Source organism: Aspergillus lucknowensis (assembly GCF_044049455.1).
Source record: "Aspergillus lucknowensis strain CBS 449.75 chromosome Unknown BJX67scaffold_11, whole genome shotgun sequence".
Taxonomy (NCBI): domain Eukaryota; kingdom Fungi; phylum Ascomycota; class Eurotiomycetes; order Eurotiales; family Aspergillaceae; genus Aspergillus; species Aspergillus lucknowensis.
Genome location: NW_027263555.1, coordinates 198,663 through 217,951, shown reverse-complemented (window position 1 = coordinate 217,951; position 19,289 = coordinate 198,663). Strand labels below are relative to the sequence as shown.

The window sequence follows — 19,289 nt, the reverse complement described above, 5'->3', positions numbered from 1 at the left end:
CGTGCAAAGGTTGGCAATGAACAACCGGCATGTGAAGTGTAGCTAGAAGCCATCGTTTACCAACTATCAGAGTTGTATTGTAAACTATAAAGCCATCACACTCTCGCTCGGCAGAAAATTTGGGAGCTCCAAAAGAAACCTACACCTCAAAGACAGCCATCCATTGCTTTCTCTGACATTCATTACTGAACATTGCCAATACCAGACACACAAATCAGACTTCTTTTCAGCGTGCTTGTAAGAGACTCTCTTGCGGGGTTCATACGCATTCTAATTTGTGAAGACTGTACGGATCTATTGCATCAAACATTAATCCAACCCAATGAATGATATTTGGGAGAAAGGCCTAGAAGATGTGGTCCTTGCAACGGTCCCTCTTCAAGGTTATCGTATGGGAGCGGAACGAGCAATTCTAGTGGACCTGGCTGTCCTCGAGATTGGTGTCGAGAGGGTTCGTCAAGCGTACAGACCGGTCAACTTTATCCCGCTGAGCAACGACGATCCGATTATACTCGCACAACAACCGGCCTATGAAGATTCACCAACGTTTCCCGGGTATATAGAAATCCAGAGCAAGTATCTTGCAGAATTTTCGAAGATGCGCCGTGCAGGAAATCCGTGCGATGTGGTCACGAGGTCATGGTTTCGAGACAGCTTGGACAAGCTTCATAGCCTCACACAAGGGGAGTTTAAGGACTGAGCGAGCCCTCACTCAGGCTTCAGGGTAGTTGACGCCTGGTTGAAACAGAAAGAGACTTGTGCTTTATTCTTGTTATGAAAAGGCTTCTCTAGTCCGGCCGGACCATCTTGCACACTGCACTACAGAGCACACATCGTCCCACCCTGGGCTCTTTCGCGAAAATTGAAGCATCCTTATACCGCTTTGTCGTGGATACTATACTCTGACCAGGTACAAGCCACGCGCGACTTGAGCTTCACCAGCAGACAGATAGCATTTTCTATGTGGCTTCTAGTAGAGATTGCCGCTGTTTCTTAAGAGTCGTGCTCCAGAACACAGGTTGTATGGCCCCCTTGCTTCTGCCGCGGAATTTCTGTGCAAACCGTCTCCTCACCTCTGACCAATTCTTCTGAGCTCTAGCAATGAGAAGATTTTCTTCTGTGGGGAAATAACAGGCATTTTCTCGCAGTAGGGCGTTGCCCATCAATTAGGTCAGTACTGGAGCTGGGCTGGCCAGAGTCGTATGAGATATCTGCATCATGTTTCGAGATGTATCTCGATATAGAGGCGACGTCCATATTCGCACGCGTTGAGACGCAGTGTGATAGTGCAGATAGTCAGGACAGCAGCTATAGCCGTGATTCAACGCGAAGGGCCGAGAATTGAGCACGAACGGTAGGAAATGAAACTTTCTTGCGACGGCGGGCCCCTCTAGCGGACCGACAGGAACCACATGTTGAGCGTCTAAGATTCCAACCGGTCCCGTTCCAAGCCATTGCATCCAAGACACAGGACCGCGCCAGGTTAATAACAAAGGGATGGATATCAACCGGTAACAATTTCCACCAACATCACAAGCAGGCCCTGTGTCCAGATCCACCATAGTCGTCAACCCGGTCTCGATGCGCATTATGCAATCGCAGGCCATCATTAAACCGCGGGTGAAGCATCGTCTGAAAACTGGGGAAGCTGCGGCCGATGTGACACCCTTACGTGTGCTTCGAATGACCCATTTGTAGCGGAAGAGCGCCAGGCGAGACTGACGATGGCGAGGATCGGGTGCCAAGGGCTCGACTGCGCACGCATCGTTCGGCCACATCTGAGGTTGCATTGCAGAGCCTGCGGTGTTACAGCAGAGTGCGCAAATGGTTTTCGAGCGCAGGAGATCGTGTCCTTGGCATCATATCGGCTAGACCCAAAGGGGGTGGATCTGCACATAGAAAGCAAGAAACTCGTGCCCGGCGTCTGGCTGGCAAGGCCCTCAGCAATATCTTCCGTTGTTGGGATCTGCTTAGCCGGGGATTGCGGGATCGATGGTTTTGGCGCTTGGCAGTCCTCCAGTCCAAACAGGATTCTCAGGTCAAGATCGGCAGTGACTGCTCAGCACGGGCCCGAGAGGATCAGTGAGGTATATCTGCCATTGGGTAGTTGCAACAGGACGCAGCAGCCAACAAGGCAACTAAGCCGCGACAGCACTAGGCAGAGATCAAGACCACGGCAGATGCAAGGCAGCCGGTGACAAGAACAAAACACCATGGCGGACACGGGCAGGGTGGTAAGCATCAGTCGAAGACATTAGGCAGGCGGCTATCGACGGAAATAGACAGAGAGGGAGCAATTGGGGAACTGCTAGAACGAGCGGACTTCATTCAGTAAACACTCAGTGAAACAGTAAATGACACCGCACCACTCAGAACATGCTCGCCCCAAGACCGGCGAACCTCTTCACGGCGCCACTTGCGTCGAGAGGCCACATCATCCCGATTCCAAATAGCTGAAGATGGAGGCAACAGCAGCGCAAGTGGCCGTTCGTGACCGAGAAGGGAAAAGGGCCGGGTGGGGCGTACGAGAAGTCCGATTGAAAAGGCGAAATTGCAGGGGGGCCGCGATGAGTGCAAGATAGAGGGGATGGAGGGAGGAAAGATGGGAGAAGTGAAGGAAGCAGGGCGAGGTTGGGTCTTTATGTTCGGGCGAGCAAAGGCAGAGGTTAAGTGACAAGGTATTGGAGGCGCTAAACCAGAAGTGGCCAAACTAACCAGATGAGGGAATTCACAGGTCCTGTTATTACAAATACAATGTTGCGGCGGTCTGCGTTCGCGGACTTACCATTGCCAACACTACCACGATCCCATAGCATATCCTGCGATTGGAGTCTGTTCTCGCTGCCAGCCCAGTTGCTCCCAAGAGATAGTAACCCTTTATCACCAGCTGCGAGTAATGGCGAACCACTGGATACAGCATCACGGGAACAATCATTGAACATGCTGCCTATTTCTAGTTAGCAGATAGTTAATATCTAGGGGAACTGGATATAAAGCCCTCTACAGAGGTATACATCAAAAGTATCCACGCGGTGGTAGTATAATCTATATCACACCTGTTTAATTTTACTAGTAATATTTAGGGCTATAAAAGAACTAGATGTCCTGTACCTTTAGTTACCTAATTTTAATCTATATTAGCGTGAGAATCGATTCAAGTTCTAAAAGCGTGACTGAAATCAATAGGGTGGACAGCTTGGTCAGGAATTATGTTATTCTTGGTACCTACATGAGATTTAATATTAATATTAATACAAGTAGTATATATTTCCTGCTTCTTATCCTCCTCTGCTGGATAACTCGGCCAGTCCTATACCCAATAAACCTTGAAAGTATCATCAATGGTATCAGGAACGCGAATCACATGTTGGCATCTTAGATCTACTCCTTGTACACTTGGTTTCAAACTAGTGCTAGGCCTAGAATCCTCTCCTGGCTAGTAGTGCTGATGCCAAGGAACACTAGTTACTCTTTGGGGTGGGTTCCAGTATACTTGGTTCTCATGATACTGTCTTGTAGTGTATAAAGCAATTATATTACCCAGAAATATTTTATTCCTATAATAAGCATCACGTGACCTGATTCCTGTGTACCTTGCAGTTAGCCTTGCTTTACCCTTCTCCATTATATAAACCTTTAACCTTGAGTCTTCAGCTATATATACGTGTCTTTTGCTACTATACTAGCAATCAAGCTATCCAAGCCATGGCAAAGTTTCTAGACCTACCTCCTGGGATCTTAGGCATGATATTTCAGGCTCTACCTACCTTAGCGGTTTTATTATTATATCTTGTTTCTTGACAGTCTCATGCTAATTCACTCCCTTATCTTGTCAGTTTCTTTTATAGAAACTGCCATGAAAAGGTAATTTGGTAGAGATTATAATTATTCCTAAAAAAAATCATGAAATATGACGTGGGGTGACATGTCAAGTTAGTGCTTCTTAATAGTATTGATACTATTAACACTAATAGGCTTAAGGAGTTGCAATTATTCATGTCCTAGTTGCTACCCTAAATACTAAATATATAATAGCTTGCAATTCTAGGAGTATTTTATTTCCTGTTCTTGCTACATGATTTCTATCCAAAATGCTTACAAGAACTTTATTGTGTTTATAGCGGGCCTGGTATATAGGAGACTATTAATCTTTTCCTGCTACTATCTTAGTTATCCTTAACATGCTATTTTTATAATGTAGTATAGTTATCTACACGCAAACTAACAATTAAGCAACTCCTACTTGATGGATGCGATATTAATACTCAGTCTCTATATGTAATGATCAGGAGCTGCAAGCATCTAGTGAGCTTCAAGTATATTTATCCTCTATGTTATCTAGTATCTATTCCTCTTGATACTTAAGTCATATATAATGCCCTCCTTCGTCACAGTAACATGCTGAAAGAACTGTTGAAGATCAAAATCACCAAACTACGTACGACAAGACTCCCAAATTTGGGTCCTTCGAGAACTTTTCTACTCTCCAGAAGCTAGGTATGGAGTACAACACCCTTGATGTGAAAACTCTTCTACTACTATTATTGCAATTAATAGTAATTGGATATTGTAATTTAAATAAGGCTATAGAATTAATTCTGTATATAAGTTAATATCTATTACTGAAAGCGATCTAGTTCGACCACAACAACAGAGGCTGCGCTCTTTTCTTCCAAAATTATTAGTCTAGAGGGCTGATATGGAAGGATATTCAGGTTAAAATTGTGGGTTTATCTGAATAGGATCCCTTGTATTGAGCACCAGGGCAGCCACATGATATCTAGAGAACGAAGTTTAGTTGATGAATTACACCCGACCAAACTAATCACTATCTTGATTTTCAACGCGCTTTTAGAACTTGAAGCAATTCTCAACCACCAACCAACGCCGATATTAATTAAAATTAGGTATCTAAGGGTATGGGACATCTAGTTCTTTTATAGCCCTGAGTATTGCAATTTAAACATGTTGGTAGGCATGTCTTGGCGCTTCAGAATATTGACCTGTAGATATCATCAAAGACCCCCCTGCCTCACGTTCTTGATCATTTCTCAACACCATGAGATCTCTACCTTCCTGTATCAATAGGCCTCCACTGTTAGGTATCTGGCGTTTAGATCAACGCCTTTTCTGCTTTGCCTTGTTGTTTTCTGTATGGAGATCGTGATTTTCCTTTGCTAGATAGGCAGCATTGTATAAGGCAACCTCGAAGCCCTTTACTAGCTGCTCTAAAGCAGCTTTTAAAGGGCTCTATAGACCACTTTCCAGCATTTTTTTTAATTAAAGATGCCTTCTTCTGCAAATAACAGACTGTATAGGGCGTTGCTAGCGTTGAGAAAGATATAGAGGCATCTCCACGGCTTCCTAGGGGGGTAGGCGTGCGGAATAAGATATTCAACCTTTTAATAACTTGCTGAGGGTTAAATAGTAATAATCCTGCTATAGCAAAGCCATTCTAGATATTATTAGGTGTAAAAACCTTCTTATAGGCCTCTGGATAGGCCTTTAAGAAGTCTAATTTGTTAATAGAGTTGAATCCCAGGCGTATCCTGCGCTCCACCAGTTCCCCATATACATGCTTTAGTAGACCAAAACAACCAACATCTAGTGGCTGCAAGAGATGCAATAAATAAGGAGGCATTAGGTATAATATCATCATTGCTACATGCTTTATCAAAGGCAGGCGTGAGGTGGCTTCCATGGCTGTCAAAGAACTAGAAGTCGATATCGACCTACTATACGGGGTCTAGTTGCAGGAATAAAGGTCTTTTAAAGCCACTAGAGGCTTATCTCATTGGTAGTCCAGCCATTAGGACTTAATTCAATCCTCCAATCCACTGGCAAGGCAAGTTACTTTCCCGGACCAGACCTCCTTTATATCGGCCACTCATGTCGGCTGGCTTTTGTCCTTGACTGGCTAATATTACAACACTGTACCTATGAAAGTCTGACGAATTTGGTCACAGTTGACCTAGTCTTGCTTATTTTAACCAATATTCCCTTATTATACTATATATTTGCCTATTCCCTACTGCTCTTAGCCCCACAGCAAAAGCCCGCCGGGAAGAACCCCTCTATATTATATTATCACGTACATATTCTATTGCTAGGCTGTATATGATATAGTAGGTAAGTTTAGTGTCCAATAGTTAAAGACAATCGTGTGGCTAAACACGCCAGAAGCAAGCATCAACTCCGTGGTTGTTCAGGCCCAGTCAATAGCAAATCCTAGAGTTAACTTTGGCGTCCAAGCACCTTTAGAAAGGGCAGTACTGGCAACATAATATTAGTTAGGCATGGAGGATTATAGTCTGCTAGTATTTTGTGCATGGCTAACTGGGGTTATTCCTGCTAAATCTATTAATACCAGGTTCTTTCTGTCTTGTGGGGACTTACAATTTCATGGTTAGTAAAGGTAGGGATATTTGGATGAGATTAATACATGTAGATCCAGCCATTAGGTATCTCTAACATGATCTAGCTATAAATCGCGTACAGCTACTAGAAATCATTGTAGCAATAGAGGAGGTTATTATATTACTTGTGGATCTATTCCTGCTTTACATGATTTCAAGAAGATACTATTAACATATACTGTAGAATCACCATAGCTTAAAAATAAGTGCGTAGTGCTTTAGATTATATATATCCACAGACATTAATTATGTTTCTAGGAAATACAAGCCCGATAGTAAAGATCATCTGGCTACTAGGAATCTCGCCCATTTGAGCGTAGGGAAGTTAATTGAGGGCATTACCGTGCAATCTGGGCAGAAAAACGAGGCCAAGTGTGCTGGCCCTCAGAAAGCTGCGACGAACCCGGGCAGACTCGACCCCCATATCTGGGCCTGTTCAACTTCTGGACGTTATCAAGGCCACTGTCTTCGCAGCTCCTTGTGTAGAGCCGTTGTGATAGTTTTGGCCAGCCATTCCCCTTTTTACCAGTACATTAACTATTTTGTTAGATATATACTGCGGCAAGTTATCAGAGCCTTGTCTGGTATTCTAGCGCAAGCCAGATGGCATCCCAGATTCAGCATCAGCACCCGGTCCCCTTTGCCGGACAATCCTGGTATGTATAGATGTTGTTGGAGGTGGATTCCATGCCCTAGATGTACAATGCTATTACTAGCATCACCTATTGGACCTTGCTTGCAGGGTATTTGATAGTCCTAGGCACCTTTATAGTACTGCAGAAATCTGGCCAAGTCCAGGACGCGCTGGTAAAGGACAATGTGGGACAGGCCATTCTAAACAAGATCTAAAACCCCCCACTTCTAGCAATTGCCTGCATTCTATTTATGGCATCTACCACAGCACTTAGATGGCTCTACTGGGAATGGCAGAACAACTACATCTAGCTTGTGAATTGACTGTTCTTGTAAGTGGTCCTTTCCTTTGACATGGGAGTTGCATACCAACCAAGGTCCAGGCCAATCATCATAAACGCAGCTGCTGGGCTTGTGACCATGCTAGTTAATATCTATACTGCATGAGATAGGGATTGGTCTATCATGGTGCTAATTACCACCATCATAACTAGAGCCACGCTGGTGGCTGCCTTCTTGCTGACCATAGTGTTCAAGTTTATCAAACTCCAAGAGGCCCAGGAAGCCCATCTGCGGGAAGTATATCTTGGTGACTCGGGGCAGAGTGCCTGAGCCATCAGGCTCGGTGGATCCAGCTGCCAACAATATTAAGTACTATAACAGAGAAGGTAATACAGTAGCTATTTACAGGAGGCTGATGAGCGTTAAACAGTTTATATTTTAACTAATAGTTTTCGAGATGGACTCTTCTGATGGGCCTGTTTGCTTTATTTTTAATCGCTAGCTAGGTAGTTACCTAGTAGAGGACCCTGGTAGGGCTAAATTTCGCAACATGCTTATCCGCGACACTAATACTTTTCTCCTTGTGTACAGTGTTACTTCACTATTATCACTTGAACAAGTAGGAGAGTTCGTGAAAGAGATCCAGGCAAGCGAACTTTGCTGGGCGCAATGCATAACCCAAGATGGTTATCTGGGGAGCTGCCAGTCCCTGCCATCTGCAAAGGGCTATTAGATGCTTATAGATATGATTGGCTAGAGCTTCTTGATACTCCTACTATTGTCGAGCCCGCTTCTCATTGCTGGAGCGAGCCATTCTTATACTATGTCCTTGATCAATATAGGAGCTAATCAGATCACCTATGGCCTGGAAGTATTATATGCCATTTAATCTATTATACTTGAAGCCTAGGTAGGTTAAATAGGCCTAAAGGAAGTATAGTTACTATCCACAAGGGGATATAGAATTCCCCTCCATGACCTGCTAGGTATGTATGCAAAGCAGGAAGGCAAGAGCAATAGTTGAATAAATTCGATTTCTATTATAGTATCTTTGTTATGTGCGAGGTACTTAGGCAATTCAGCTGGGTGTAAGTTGATCTCCCCCAGCATTGTATATTGCCCGGATTTTGACCAGCCAAATAAAACCAACCCAAGATCATGCTATTTCTAAGACAAGATGTCTCAGCAATATCTGTCCCTTGGCAGCAGGAGACACTAAACCACTGAACTGCTGAAGCGGGGGATCAGCTATAAACCAATCATAGTTACGTAGCCAGTCGGCTGAAGGCGCTAGTACGTCAGCACTCGCAGCTATCAATTACATCTTTAGCCAAACAGACTTATGGCCAATAAGGCCCTGTTTTATTGAATCATGGACCATCAGGAAAGTAACCAACGCAAGGCTGCATCTTAAATAACGCAATTACCAGAGCCCATAAGAGTAGGTTAGGGCCAGAAAATGCCTCGTTTCTGGTGCGCTGAAGGCGCTATTATTTGGGCATTGCGGAACTTTAGCAATTTCTAAACTAGCAGATCTTGCCCTATAAACCCTTGTAACACGCTTAGCCTCAAATACAGGAACTGAACCCTTAAAGTAGGTGAATTTTAATATATATAAACCTTGGGTAAAGCCCCCCTAAAAGTGCCATCAACAAATATTTCCCAAAGTGCCTGTCCTGTCGAGCTGGCAGTACCAATTAATAGTTGATAGGATGTTCGCCTATTTCAACACTATTCCTCGTCTCCATGGATAAAGGTGGTCAATCAGGTGCTCGGGTTCCTATCAGACTTGGGAATAAAGGGTGTAGGAACCAGGGGCTTGGTCTTCTAGGTTTGAAGGGATAATAGAAAGGAGAGTATTCCAAGATCCTTGTTAACTTAACTTTTTACTTGTTGTCACAAAGCAAGGAGTTCATTTTTCTAGAAGAGCAAATTCCACCCACATGCTGCTGTTCATTAGTATGTGCTTTAAGGGATACAGGAGCACTCCTTGCAGTTCATATAACTACCTGCGCGTGAACCCGAATTCTTATAGATCATGCATCTTAATAGCATATAAATTAAGAGTTACTTCCCCAATAGTTAACATTTTCTTCACTATTTACGCCCTGCTTCTACTATTGGCTTTATTACCTTAATTTAGCTACACCTCTATAATATATAATAGTTCTAAGAGAGCTATGCATAGATGCCCTTAAGGGTCTCTATACATACAAGCAGCTTGAACTCTTGAACTCAATCAACTCCCTGCAATCTTAGGGAATCAGTCATTATATCTCCCTCCCTTAGATTATTATTTGTGGGGACTAGTCTTTGGAAAAGAGCTTAGTATTAGAAGCTATTTTAGGAGTTTCTTTCCTTGTTAAAAGCAGTCTCTATACGCAATTTTCTATAGAGCTTGTCCTCCGCAAGCATCCACAGGCCAGCATTAGGGTCTCCATTGTCCCCCATTAATCACGCAGTAAAATCGAGCAAAAGCGCTTGAGCAGCTTCTGTAAGGAACTTAATAGCTTTAAGCATCTGCCAAATCTAATTAAGAACGCGAAAGCTGTTATGGGAATATCAACACACGGGAAAGCATTTTCCAATAACCTCCTTCGTGTGGAAATCTCTGGCCTGGATAGACCTCATTTAACAATTATTGATCTTCCTGGTCTTATTCATTCCAAAACAAAGCTCTAATTAGCTATAGATATTCAGCTTGTTCAAGATATTATCTAGTCATACATGAGAGAGCCACGTAGTATTATACTCGCGGTTGTATCAACCAAAAATGACTTTGCCAATCAGATAGTCTTACAACTCGCCTGGGACACAGATCAAGCTAGAAGCCAAATACTAGGGGTTATCACAAAGCTAGATACACTCATAGCAGGTTCTAAAAGCAAAGCTATGTTCCTATCTTTAGCCAAAAACCAGGATATTAAATTCTGACTTGGCTAGCATATACTCAAGAATATGGATTTAGAATAAGGAAGTTGGACACTAGCAAGTTAGAATAACAAGAAACAGAATTTTTTCAAGCAAGGTATATGGGCTAATATATCACCCAGCCTAGTTAGTATTGACGCGTTACACAGTCAACTCAGTGGATTACTTCTCCACTAGATTACTGCCAAGTTACCTAGCTTGATTAATAAGATTCAGTCCAAGAGCAATGATTGCCAGTATCAGCTAGAGAAACTCGGGAAGCCTTAGACTTTACTAAATAAACAATAGTCTTACCTACTACAAATTAGTCAGTCTTTCCAATCCCTTGTTCAGGCTGCAGTTGATGGCATATATAATAAACCCTTTTTTAAAAATACCCAGTCAGTAGATAGGTACCAAAAGCACTTGCAAGCTATTATCCAAAATCTAAGCAAAGATTTTATAGAAGAAATCACTTAGTATAGGAACTACCATCAGGTTTATTCTTCCCATAATGGAGCACCTATACTAGGAGGACAACTTCTAGTCACCCGCAACAAATACACCAGTCATATCCAGGACCTGCTTAAAAAAACAAGAAGCCATGAATTACCAGGCACCTTTAACCCCATGATTATGCAGGACTTGTTCCTGGAGTAATATAGCCCATAAGAGAGGTTAACAACAAAACATATCATAGCAGTCTAGGAAGCCGCCAAAAAATTTCTTTGCCTTGCTATTAGCTATATAGCAGACAAAGCTACTACAAAATCATTGCTAGAAAAGATCATTATGCCTGCCTTGGAAGATCTACAATAGATACTAATAGAAAAGGCCAAAAAATTGCTCCTACCACATTAAAGGGGCCATCTAATCACTTACAATCATTATTTTACAGAAACTCTGCAAAAGATTCATGCCTAGCAACATGAGTCTAAGCTGCATGGTATTCTCAAGGACTTTTTCAACATGGATAACCTGGAGAAATCCTACTACTTGGGTAACTATATCTACCCCAAAAGTCTTCTAACAGCTCTTCTCCAATCCTCTAAGCCAGATATAAACCATTTCTCATCATCAAAAGCTCTAGATTATATACTTTCTTATTACAAGATAAACTTACCACCCGGCCCTTAAGCAACATAAATCCATAATCATTCTTAGGTCGCTCTAAAATAATTTATTAATAATATTACAAACAAAGTCGTTGAAGCCAAGCTTGTCTTTATACTTTTAGGTATTCTTTCTCCTATTGCTATTTTCAACATGCCATCCATGCTAGTCACACGAATTACTAGAGAATCTAGGGAGAATCAGGCGCTACACAAATAGCTAAACAAAAAACTCCAGATTCTCAAGACAGGCTCTAAAACATGCAGACAATTTATTAGGATTAGAACTTATGGTTAGTAACCAGGTGCAGTCCGCGGAAACTGACTAAAAAGATGTTAGAAACCAGGAAGGATACCCAACCCCACCCCCAAGAAGGCCGTGACAATTCCTCCAAAGGCCCTTTCAAGCAGCTGGAAGAAACCAGCAAGCCAGTTAAAGCCAAATCTATAATAGCAGGGTCTACACCGTCTTCTCCTGCAGTTAAATTTAATAATTATTCTTTCTTACCCAAACCAACAGCAAGCTGCGAAGTTTAATTTGAGGAACTAGAGAAGAAGATGGCGCATGAAATACTAGAGTTTACAGTAAACCAGCCAGGTAAAAAGGGGAAGAAAAAGAAGAAATTTGCCTATTATTTTGAGCTCCAGAAGTATAACACACCTAAGATCTAACCCCTGAGAGTGGTCTTGTTTCTCTACAAATCAACTTCCACTTATTATTGGGTTGTATTCTTGTCCTAAGTTACCACCATCTTTAAGCTATTATGGCTGTTGTTGTTGCTTGAAGAAACATTAAAGCCATTTTTGTTTATTCTCTTGTCATGCATCAAGTAATAGGTCCAGGCCAATTAACCAAAGCCAAGGCATTCACGAATAAACTATCACTAGGGACAGCCCAAAAAATGTGGTAGAAAATGCATAGAGGCACAAGGTGATATAAATGCTATTTATGACAAGGAACCAGTCCTTAGGTTACTAGTGGTAAAAAAATAGATGGTCCTGGATATGCAAACCTGCATTACTAGTTAATAAGAGCTACTAGTAAGCATGACGCGGAGTTTAAAAAAAAAAAAAAAATCAATATAGATGCTACCATATAATAGCAGGCTGACCATTTGTAGAAGCTGGCCACCCTCCCAAGTTTACAAAAGATCAATCTATTCCCACACTTTCAGGAGCAACCCCCAACCCTCAAAATAGATCAGAAAGACCCTAATAAGAGACTTGTCTATCTAGCTTGCCAGCACATTTTCTATAGTACTAACTCCTTGATCTAAAAGCAAAAGCCAGTAATAAGCTTGCTCTAATAGAACAAACCTGCCCTAATAGATATTCTCTAGGAACACAATATCAACCACACATGTAATATTGCCAGGAGACTTCTTGAGAATTAAGTTTTCTACTTAGCTTTAAGGGCTAAGATCTATTTTCCCAAGTTATTTAATGTGTCACCTGCTTAGAGCGCTGAGCAAGAGGCTTTAGAAGTAGAGGTGGCAAGAGACAAGGCAAATACTATAAGGGAAATCTCTAAGAGGGAGACTTCAAGACAAGTCGCGATCCAATCCAAGGCGCGACCAGCCAACAAGAAAAGCAATAAAATCAATGGTTAGTACTCCTATAAAAGAATCTTTATAATATTTGTTAACAGTCAGCATTATCAGCCCCGGAGGCAAAAATTAGTATTAATAATCTAATCCTATCTCTCTATCTAGTCTATATAAATTACCAAAGTCAATACCTAATCACGACAAGCATACAAAGATTGGTGGAAGAAGCTTGTTTCGCCTATGCTCAAACTCACTTCCCACAACTTTTAGAAAGAAACAGCTGGGACTGTCTAGAGGCTGTAGAGCTCACCAAGTGGACCAAACTTCTACCCTAGTATTTGGGTAAAATAGTTACTACCAAAAAAAGAAGCAAATTATTCCAACTTCTTTATAAATTGAGGCACTCTGCTGTCTACCAACTTTGAAAGATAGCTAGTAGTATAGAGTGTCTGGCTAAAAACGCACAACTTTTTCTTGAAGCTTTAAACAACTCTTATTATTCAGAGAGGGTCTCCTTGCTTTACAGAGAACTAAATATGGCAATCAAAGAACTCAAGCGCAATAAAGACTTTCTTGAGGGAAGATATCTTGCAGAACTAAAGGAAATACAGGCTAAACATGCTACTTTAGATATATGGGAACAAAATACAAAGGACGCCATGATTAATAGTAACTCACGATGTCTAGATAATACCAAAAGAATTCTTGCAAGAGTTATCTAATATCTAAGTCTAGATAGGCCTGCTAGAGAAGATGGGAAGAGGAAGATACCAATCAAGTACCTAGAGTTATCAGATTTGGAGGAAGAAGAGTCCCTTAAGAATATAGTAGCAATTAACAACTCTAACTATTAGGTATTACAAGTTACCAGAAGCAGTAAAAGTCTATAACAAGTAACTATATTCTTCTTTATTTCAAGATTTCTAGTGGTCACTTGTTAACCCATTAAGCCAAGGATCGAGTTTGTTGAAGGTACTATCAACCTCTGCTAAAGCAGAAACAGCAACACCTTTAGAAAGAAATAAGGTATCTAAAGTAATCCATGTAACATGGTTAAAAAGCATTTCCAGCTTTCTATACCCTTCATACAAGAATAGAAATCACTCTTAATGACCAGTAGTTCCACGAAGAAATATTGTGTTGTGTGGTCTTATAGTCTACCTAGGGGTCTGCAGTTATGCATAGCTGATTTGCTTGAAGAATCTTATATAAGTTTTATACAACTCTTAACTCAATAAATAGCATCCCTAATTGGCTAGAAAAGCGATACTTGATCCACCACAAAGTTCTTGCTGGTGGGACAACGAAAATTCGATGTGTCCCTTCAGGATTAGATTGTAACAACCAACTAATATACCAACTCTGAAACACCTCTTCCTTTAGACCTCTTAATAGATCTAAAAGTTCACACTTATCTATAAGTACGCGATTCAAAACACCATACATGTACGTACCCTAATATAATTGGAGTTAATCATCAATATCAACCAACTCTACTTTAGATATGACCAACTAAACCATGTAATGATTGTCCCATATAAGCTCTATAACAGCTTCTGCATCCCAAAGGCATTTAATAGCTTTATCCTTAAACTGTCGCAGCAGCCTATTATAAACAAGATTATCTCCCTTATCCAAATACATTTTGTAAATAGTGAATATATTAAACCATTTTAGCATATTGTATATCACCAGCACGTTATTCGACCAAGGGCTATTAATTGGGTTATCGCTCCTCTTACACTCAAGAGACATCTCCTTTCTAAGCATGTATAGCTTTCCATGTGGACAGATCTTGATATACTCTGCTGTGATAACAAGCTATATCTTCTTGACGCTAGCCAGAATGGCTTGAGCAGCTCTTCTTACCAGCTCTGGTTTTCCAGATTCTGCACACATCAAAACCCAATCTTTAAGAGACATAAAATACTCAGGTTTGCAGTCAGAACATGGTTCGGTCTTTATAAACTGATAAAGATTTGTCGGTGGTGCCATTTTTGCATCAGTTTCAAACACGGCAAAAGATAGAAGCGACAAGAATAAGCGGGATTCTTTCCACCGGTTCTGGAGGTAAGTATCCATGCAGGAGGACAGGTCGGGCACACTATGGAGAAGCGCTCACAGGCTGTTTAGTTTCTTTGACTACAGTTCATCCTGTCCGACATACCATTGTTTGCAGCCAGGGTGAAGATATTTTATGCATTGCTATGTGTTCTCCATGCTACCAAGGTCGCGGCGATCCTCGTTAGTTACCTAACTTATGATCTGGCTGGTTATGCCCTGCCAATACTCTCCACCGTGGACTATGTGGTCGTCGCGGTGGGTTACCTGTGTCTGGCCTAACCGACTGTTCGCGACTCCCAATTTCAACAACATCTTGTTCGTGTGGCTTATGGTATGTTTGGGTTCTCTGGCCTCTTGGCAACTATCGCAGTGATAGGGGGATTATGTCGTGCCTGGGGTTTGTTGCAAGAGGTAGCAAGTCCCGCCTCCCCGCTGCATCTTGTTAACATCCTCCTGACAGGTACAAATGCTCCTAACCATTGCCTTGTCTATCCGCCATGGGTTTGACGCTGTAAGGGGATTCCCTACTGTCTAGCGAGAGAGCATTACCATCTCCATCTACAGTAGAGGCGTCGGCTGGGCTGGTTAACATGGATTAAGGAACTACGCAGTCGCATATGCAGATGCCTAGTAAATCAGCCAGAGTATGCAGATATAAAGGGGAGAGAGAGTATAATTTTCCGAAGAATCCTGTTACAATCAACGCCTGGACAGCAGTGGATGGATTGATAGACACGTGCGACATAGGAATCAACAAAGTACACGCACAGAGCCTTATGCCGCGTGCTGTAGATCCAGCACCACTTGGAATAGCGAGCATCCACTTAATGCTAACTATCATAGCTGTCTACCGATGTGGTTCTAGTCTGATCCATCTTGCTTCTGCTTGCCAGCATCTACAGAGTCGACCAGGGGTGCCTTCCAATTTTCTAGTACCCCGATAATGCCTTCTTCAATCTTCTAGTGTGCTTCCTTGTAGGAGGACAGGAGGACATCATATTCCAAGGAGCAGAGCTCTGCCTGTTGTTTCTCTTCCGAGAAGCTGGCATTGGCATTCTTGAGTTGCTGGTTTTCTTTGTCGAGGCGTTGACTTTCAGCGTTCTTGGCGACGTAGGAGTCCCACAAGCGCCGGTACAGGGCGACAAGGCGTGCCGCCTGGGCGGCCAGGATGGGGTCCTTTCTCGTCTAGCCGCTCCAGCTCACGAGCCAAGGGTCTGAAGGACTCCGCGGCCGATGCCACCTTCTCATCGTTGGTGGGAGGTTCCAGCTGTGAAGTACGATGAGTGGCGTTCTTGGGTTTGTGCAGAGCTTGCTTCTTAGCATACCCGAGTGGAATCTGGGTTGGGCGGCTCCATGGATTTTGCGCCTCTGCTTTCGTCGGCAGGACCAGATCGACTGTAGGACGATTCACGCTTGCGTTTGGGGGGACGTTCCAGGTAGGAGGCCGTTGCTTCCATTGCGCCGATGCTTATATCGGACGGAGTTAGTCCTCATGGATAGAGGGGATTCAGACATGACACGCGTTCCATAATGCTTATATAGGAAATATAGTGCATCTCTGCGGCAGAGAGATGAGACTCTCATATCCCTACAACAATACGAGGACGTGGATGTTCACCGGCTGAGGCGTTTGGCTTTTCTCGAGATACACCAGTCAGGTAAGGAGAACGTGCTAACACAAATCTGAGGGCCATGAGGGGCCAGCAAAGGGGAAATGTGCAGTATCGTCAGTCGGTGCATATTCCCGGGTATCTCCGTGGGACTCCATGACCTCTCCCCTAGTTGAGAATTGGGTCAATAAAACGGAAGAAATGCGTCTATAATGCACATTCTTGACGACCTTCCCATTTTGCATTCTGTCTAATAGAGAAAAGCCTCGCCTTCACTATAGTGGCTAGCCGCTACGCGACGCTGGTGACCCTTTGGTAAGGACATTAATCAGGCCTAATTTATATAACTACGCGAAGGTGGATGGTAGGTTTTGACCTGGAATTTCACTAATATACCAGGGTTGTAAAGAGATTGTCAGTTTCAGCCAACTAGCAAAATGGATAACAGAAAGAGTGTCTCCCTATATCTTCCTCTACAATGGGCTGCAAACAAGTCCTTAAAATCTGACGATCAAGTCTCCAGACCAGAAATTGGTGGGAAGATCCACCATTACTAGAATATATAAAGACCACCAAGATGCCTCTAATCCAAGCAGATTAGCAAGTTTACAATTCTACCAAGAGCTCTCTAAAGATGGCACCCCGCGCCAGAAAATCAGGCGGAGTTAATAAGACTCCATATTGTATGAAGACTCGGGCACGGGCAAGAGATGCGGAGGCACTGAAAAGGAGGCTCAAAGATTTGCATGCGTAGTTAAGTAAGACTATCGCAAAGAGAAATGCTCTGGAGAGCCAAATCGCGGAGGTCTAGCAAAGACTCCAGAATCTAGAAATTACTAATTAGGATAAGAACAAAAAGCAGCTCAAAGCTTTATTTAATGAGTTTAATCAGTTGACCAAGAGAGAAGAGGCTATTCAGGCCCAGATCAAGGCTGTGGATAAAGAACAGCATGGATCTGAAATGGATGTGGATAATATGGATCAAGGCCTAGGATTAGACCCCCTGGACTTCGCATAGACCTGAGAAGAAAATTTTCTGGTGGATGATAGCGATGAAAACAACACACCCGGGAATTATGTGGATATTAATCTAGTTGATTTGACAAAGGACAATGATGAAGCTAAAGAATGGGGCCTTGATAGCAGGACAATATTAGCCATAACTAAGGCCAGTAGAGGGCCAATCTATCTGAACTCCTACGGATACAAGAGCTGCGTGGTAACTATCTAGGAATCTGCCCAAGCAGAACATACTGTAGGTAAACTTATAAATATCCATAAAGATCCCTACAAGAAAGCCCTGGAGACTAATAAAGAGGGGGACTATATCTATCAGGGAAAGATCAAGAAGATCCTAAATATTGCCTGGATGCTAAAACAGAAGATATAGAGCATTAAAGATCTTCTAGATTTAGTGGAAGAGCTAAACCCCCAGAACAAGCTATATAATGTGATATACAGGTACCTATTTAGTACTATTCTGGTCGAATGGATGGATGGGTTAGAGCACACGTGGATTAGTCAAACAAACTATAAAATACTTAGCAGCTAGTCCAAGGCCTCAAACAAATAAATAGACAAGAAATTTTACCAAATTGGACTCCTCCAGGTGAAAAGATATTAGGAGATTTAGTGGGGTAACAGGCATAACCTAGGAGATCTCGAGAGAACTCCTCCAGGTCTAACAGAGTCTCCAGAGCTGGATAAGTTAAATACAGTCCATGGGAATATAGCAAGCTATATAGCCAATAATAAAATGCAATAGCAAGGAGAGCCAAATAGTGCTGGCCAAGTTGGTTGGGTCCAAGGCACCTGAAACAAGGGTGATCAGACCTCTCCAAGCAATCTGCGCAGGCCAGGCCTGGTTAGTTAGAACCCAAGCAGTCAGAACCTAGAGAGATAAGATGTGGGTAGCTGGGGCCAAGCCAGCCAGCGCCAGGATAATCAAAATCAGGTTAATTAAAACCAAGTAGATCAAACCCAAGAAAGCCCAAGCCACGACAACAAGCCTAGAATAATAAGCAACTTCTATACCAAGTGGTTGCATGAAAATAATCTTGATATAAATACTAAAGTTAGCAACCTTGGAGATAAATAATTTGGGAGATTCAGGGTAGCAGCCTATACTTACACAGATAAATATAAACACAAATTTGGTTAGTAGCTATAGGATGACATGGGTATTCTAAAGTGGTAGTCTGGACATGTTATTATAGGTAGAGTTAGGTATAAGATAGGCCAATAATACAAAGCAGAAAATATTATGGGCAGTAATTAATACCAAACTTACTTTACTTCTTCTTTTTCTCTCTAGGCATTTTAATTTTTGTTTTCTAGTTTATATCTTGTGCTGAATATTCTAGAACAGAATGACTTGATAGTAAACAGAATAATAATTTATTAACCCTAATCCTTATGGTACTATAACCCTCTTGTTCCTTTAATGACCATATAACATACTAACACGCTTAGTAAAGGTATAAGCAACAGGAGAGTGTTTTAGATTACCTGGTATCTATGAGTGACTGCTATTACTATTGTAGATGTTTTATTAATATTAGTTCCTGGAATATTAGCAAAGCATGTAATAGAATAGGAAATCCCAAGTCTATAAGTTATCTTGGTTTAGAGATAAGAGCCTATTCCACGAAATACTAATGCTATTTAAAGGAATAGATATACTTTATTATTTCTATTACCACTTTCATGCCCTAT

The 19,289-nt window shown here is 42.1% G+C and overlaps 3 protein-coding genes across 3 annotated transcripts; 1 reads left to right on the top strand and 2 right to left on the bottom strand.

The window, feature by feature from the left end:
- Nucleotides 1-322: 322 nt before the first annotated feature.
- Nucleotides 323-700, top strand: BJX67DRAFT_379499 (uncharacterized protein; the record flags this gene model as incomplete). The annotated part of the gene is made up of 1 exon (XM_071032582.1): nucleotides 323-700. The coding sequence occupies one exon, from the start codon at nucleotides 323-325 to the stop codon at nucleotides 698-700; it is 378 nt and encodes a 125-aa protein (XP_070887991.1).
- A 233-nt stretch (nucleotides 701-933) lies between these two features.
- Nucleotides 934-2,059, bottom strand: BJX67DRAFT_31408 (uncharacterized protein). The gene has a single exon (XM_071027201.1). It carries the CDS (start codon nucleotides 1,788-1,790, stop codon nucleotides 1,167-1,169), a length of 624 nt encoding a protein of 207 aa, XP_070887990.1. The 5' UTR covers nucleotides 1,791-2,059; the 3' UTR covers nucleotides 934-1,166.
- Nucleotides 2,060-15,825: 13,766 nt separating this feature from the next.
- On the bottom strand, nucleotides 15,826-16,421 carry BJX67DRAFT_371013 (uncharacterized protein; the record flags this gene model as incomplete). The annotated part of the gene is made up of 3 exons (XM_071031007.1): nucleotides 15,826-15,924; nucleotides 15,958-16,119; nucleotides 16,290-16,421. 3 exons carry the CDS (start codon nucleotides 16,419-16,421, stop codon nucleotides 15,826-15,828), a joined length of 393 nt encoding a protein of 130 aa, XP_070887989.1.
- Nucleotides 16,422-19,289: the final 2,868 nt, after the last annotated feature.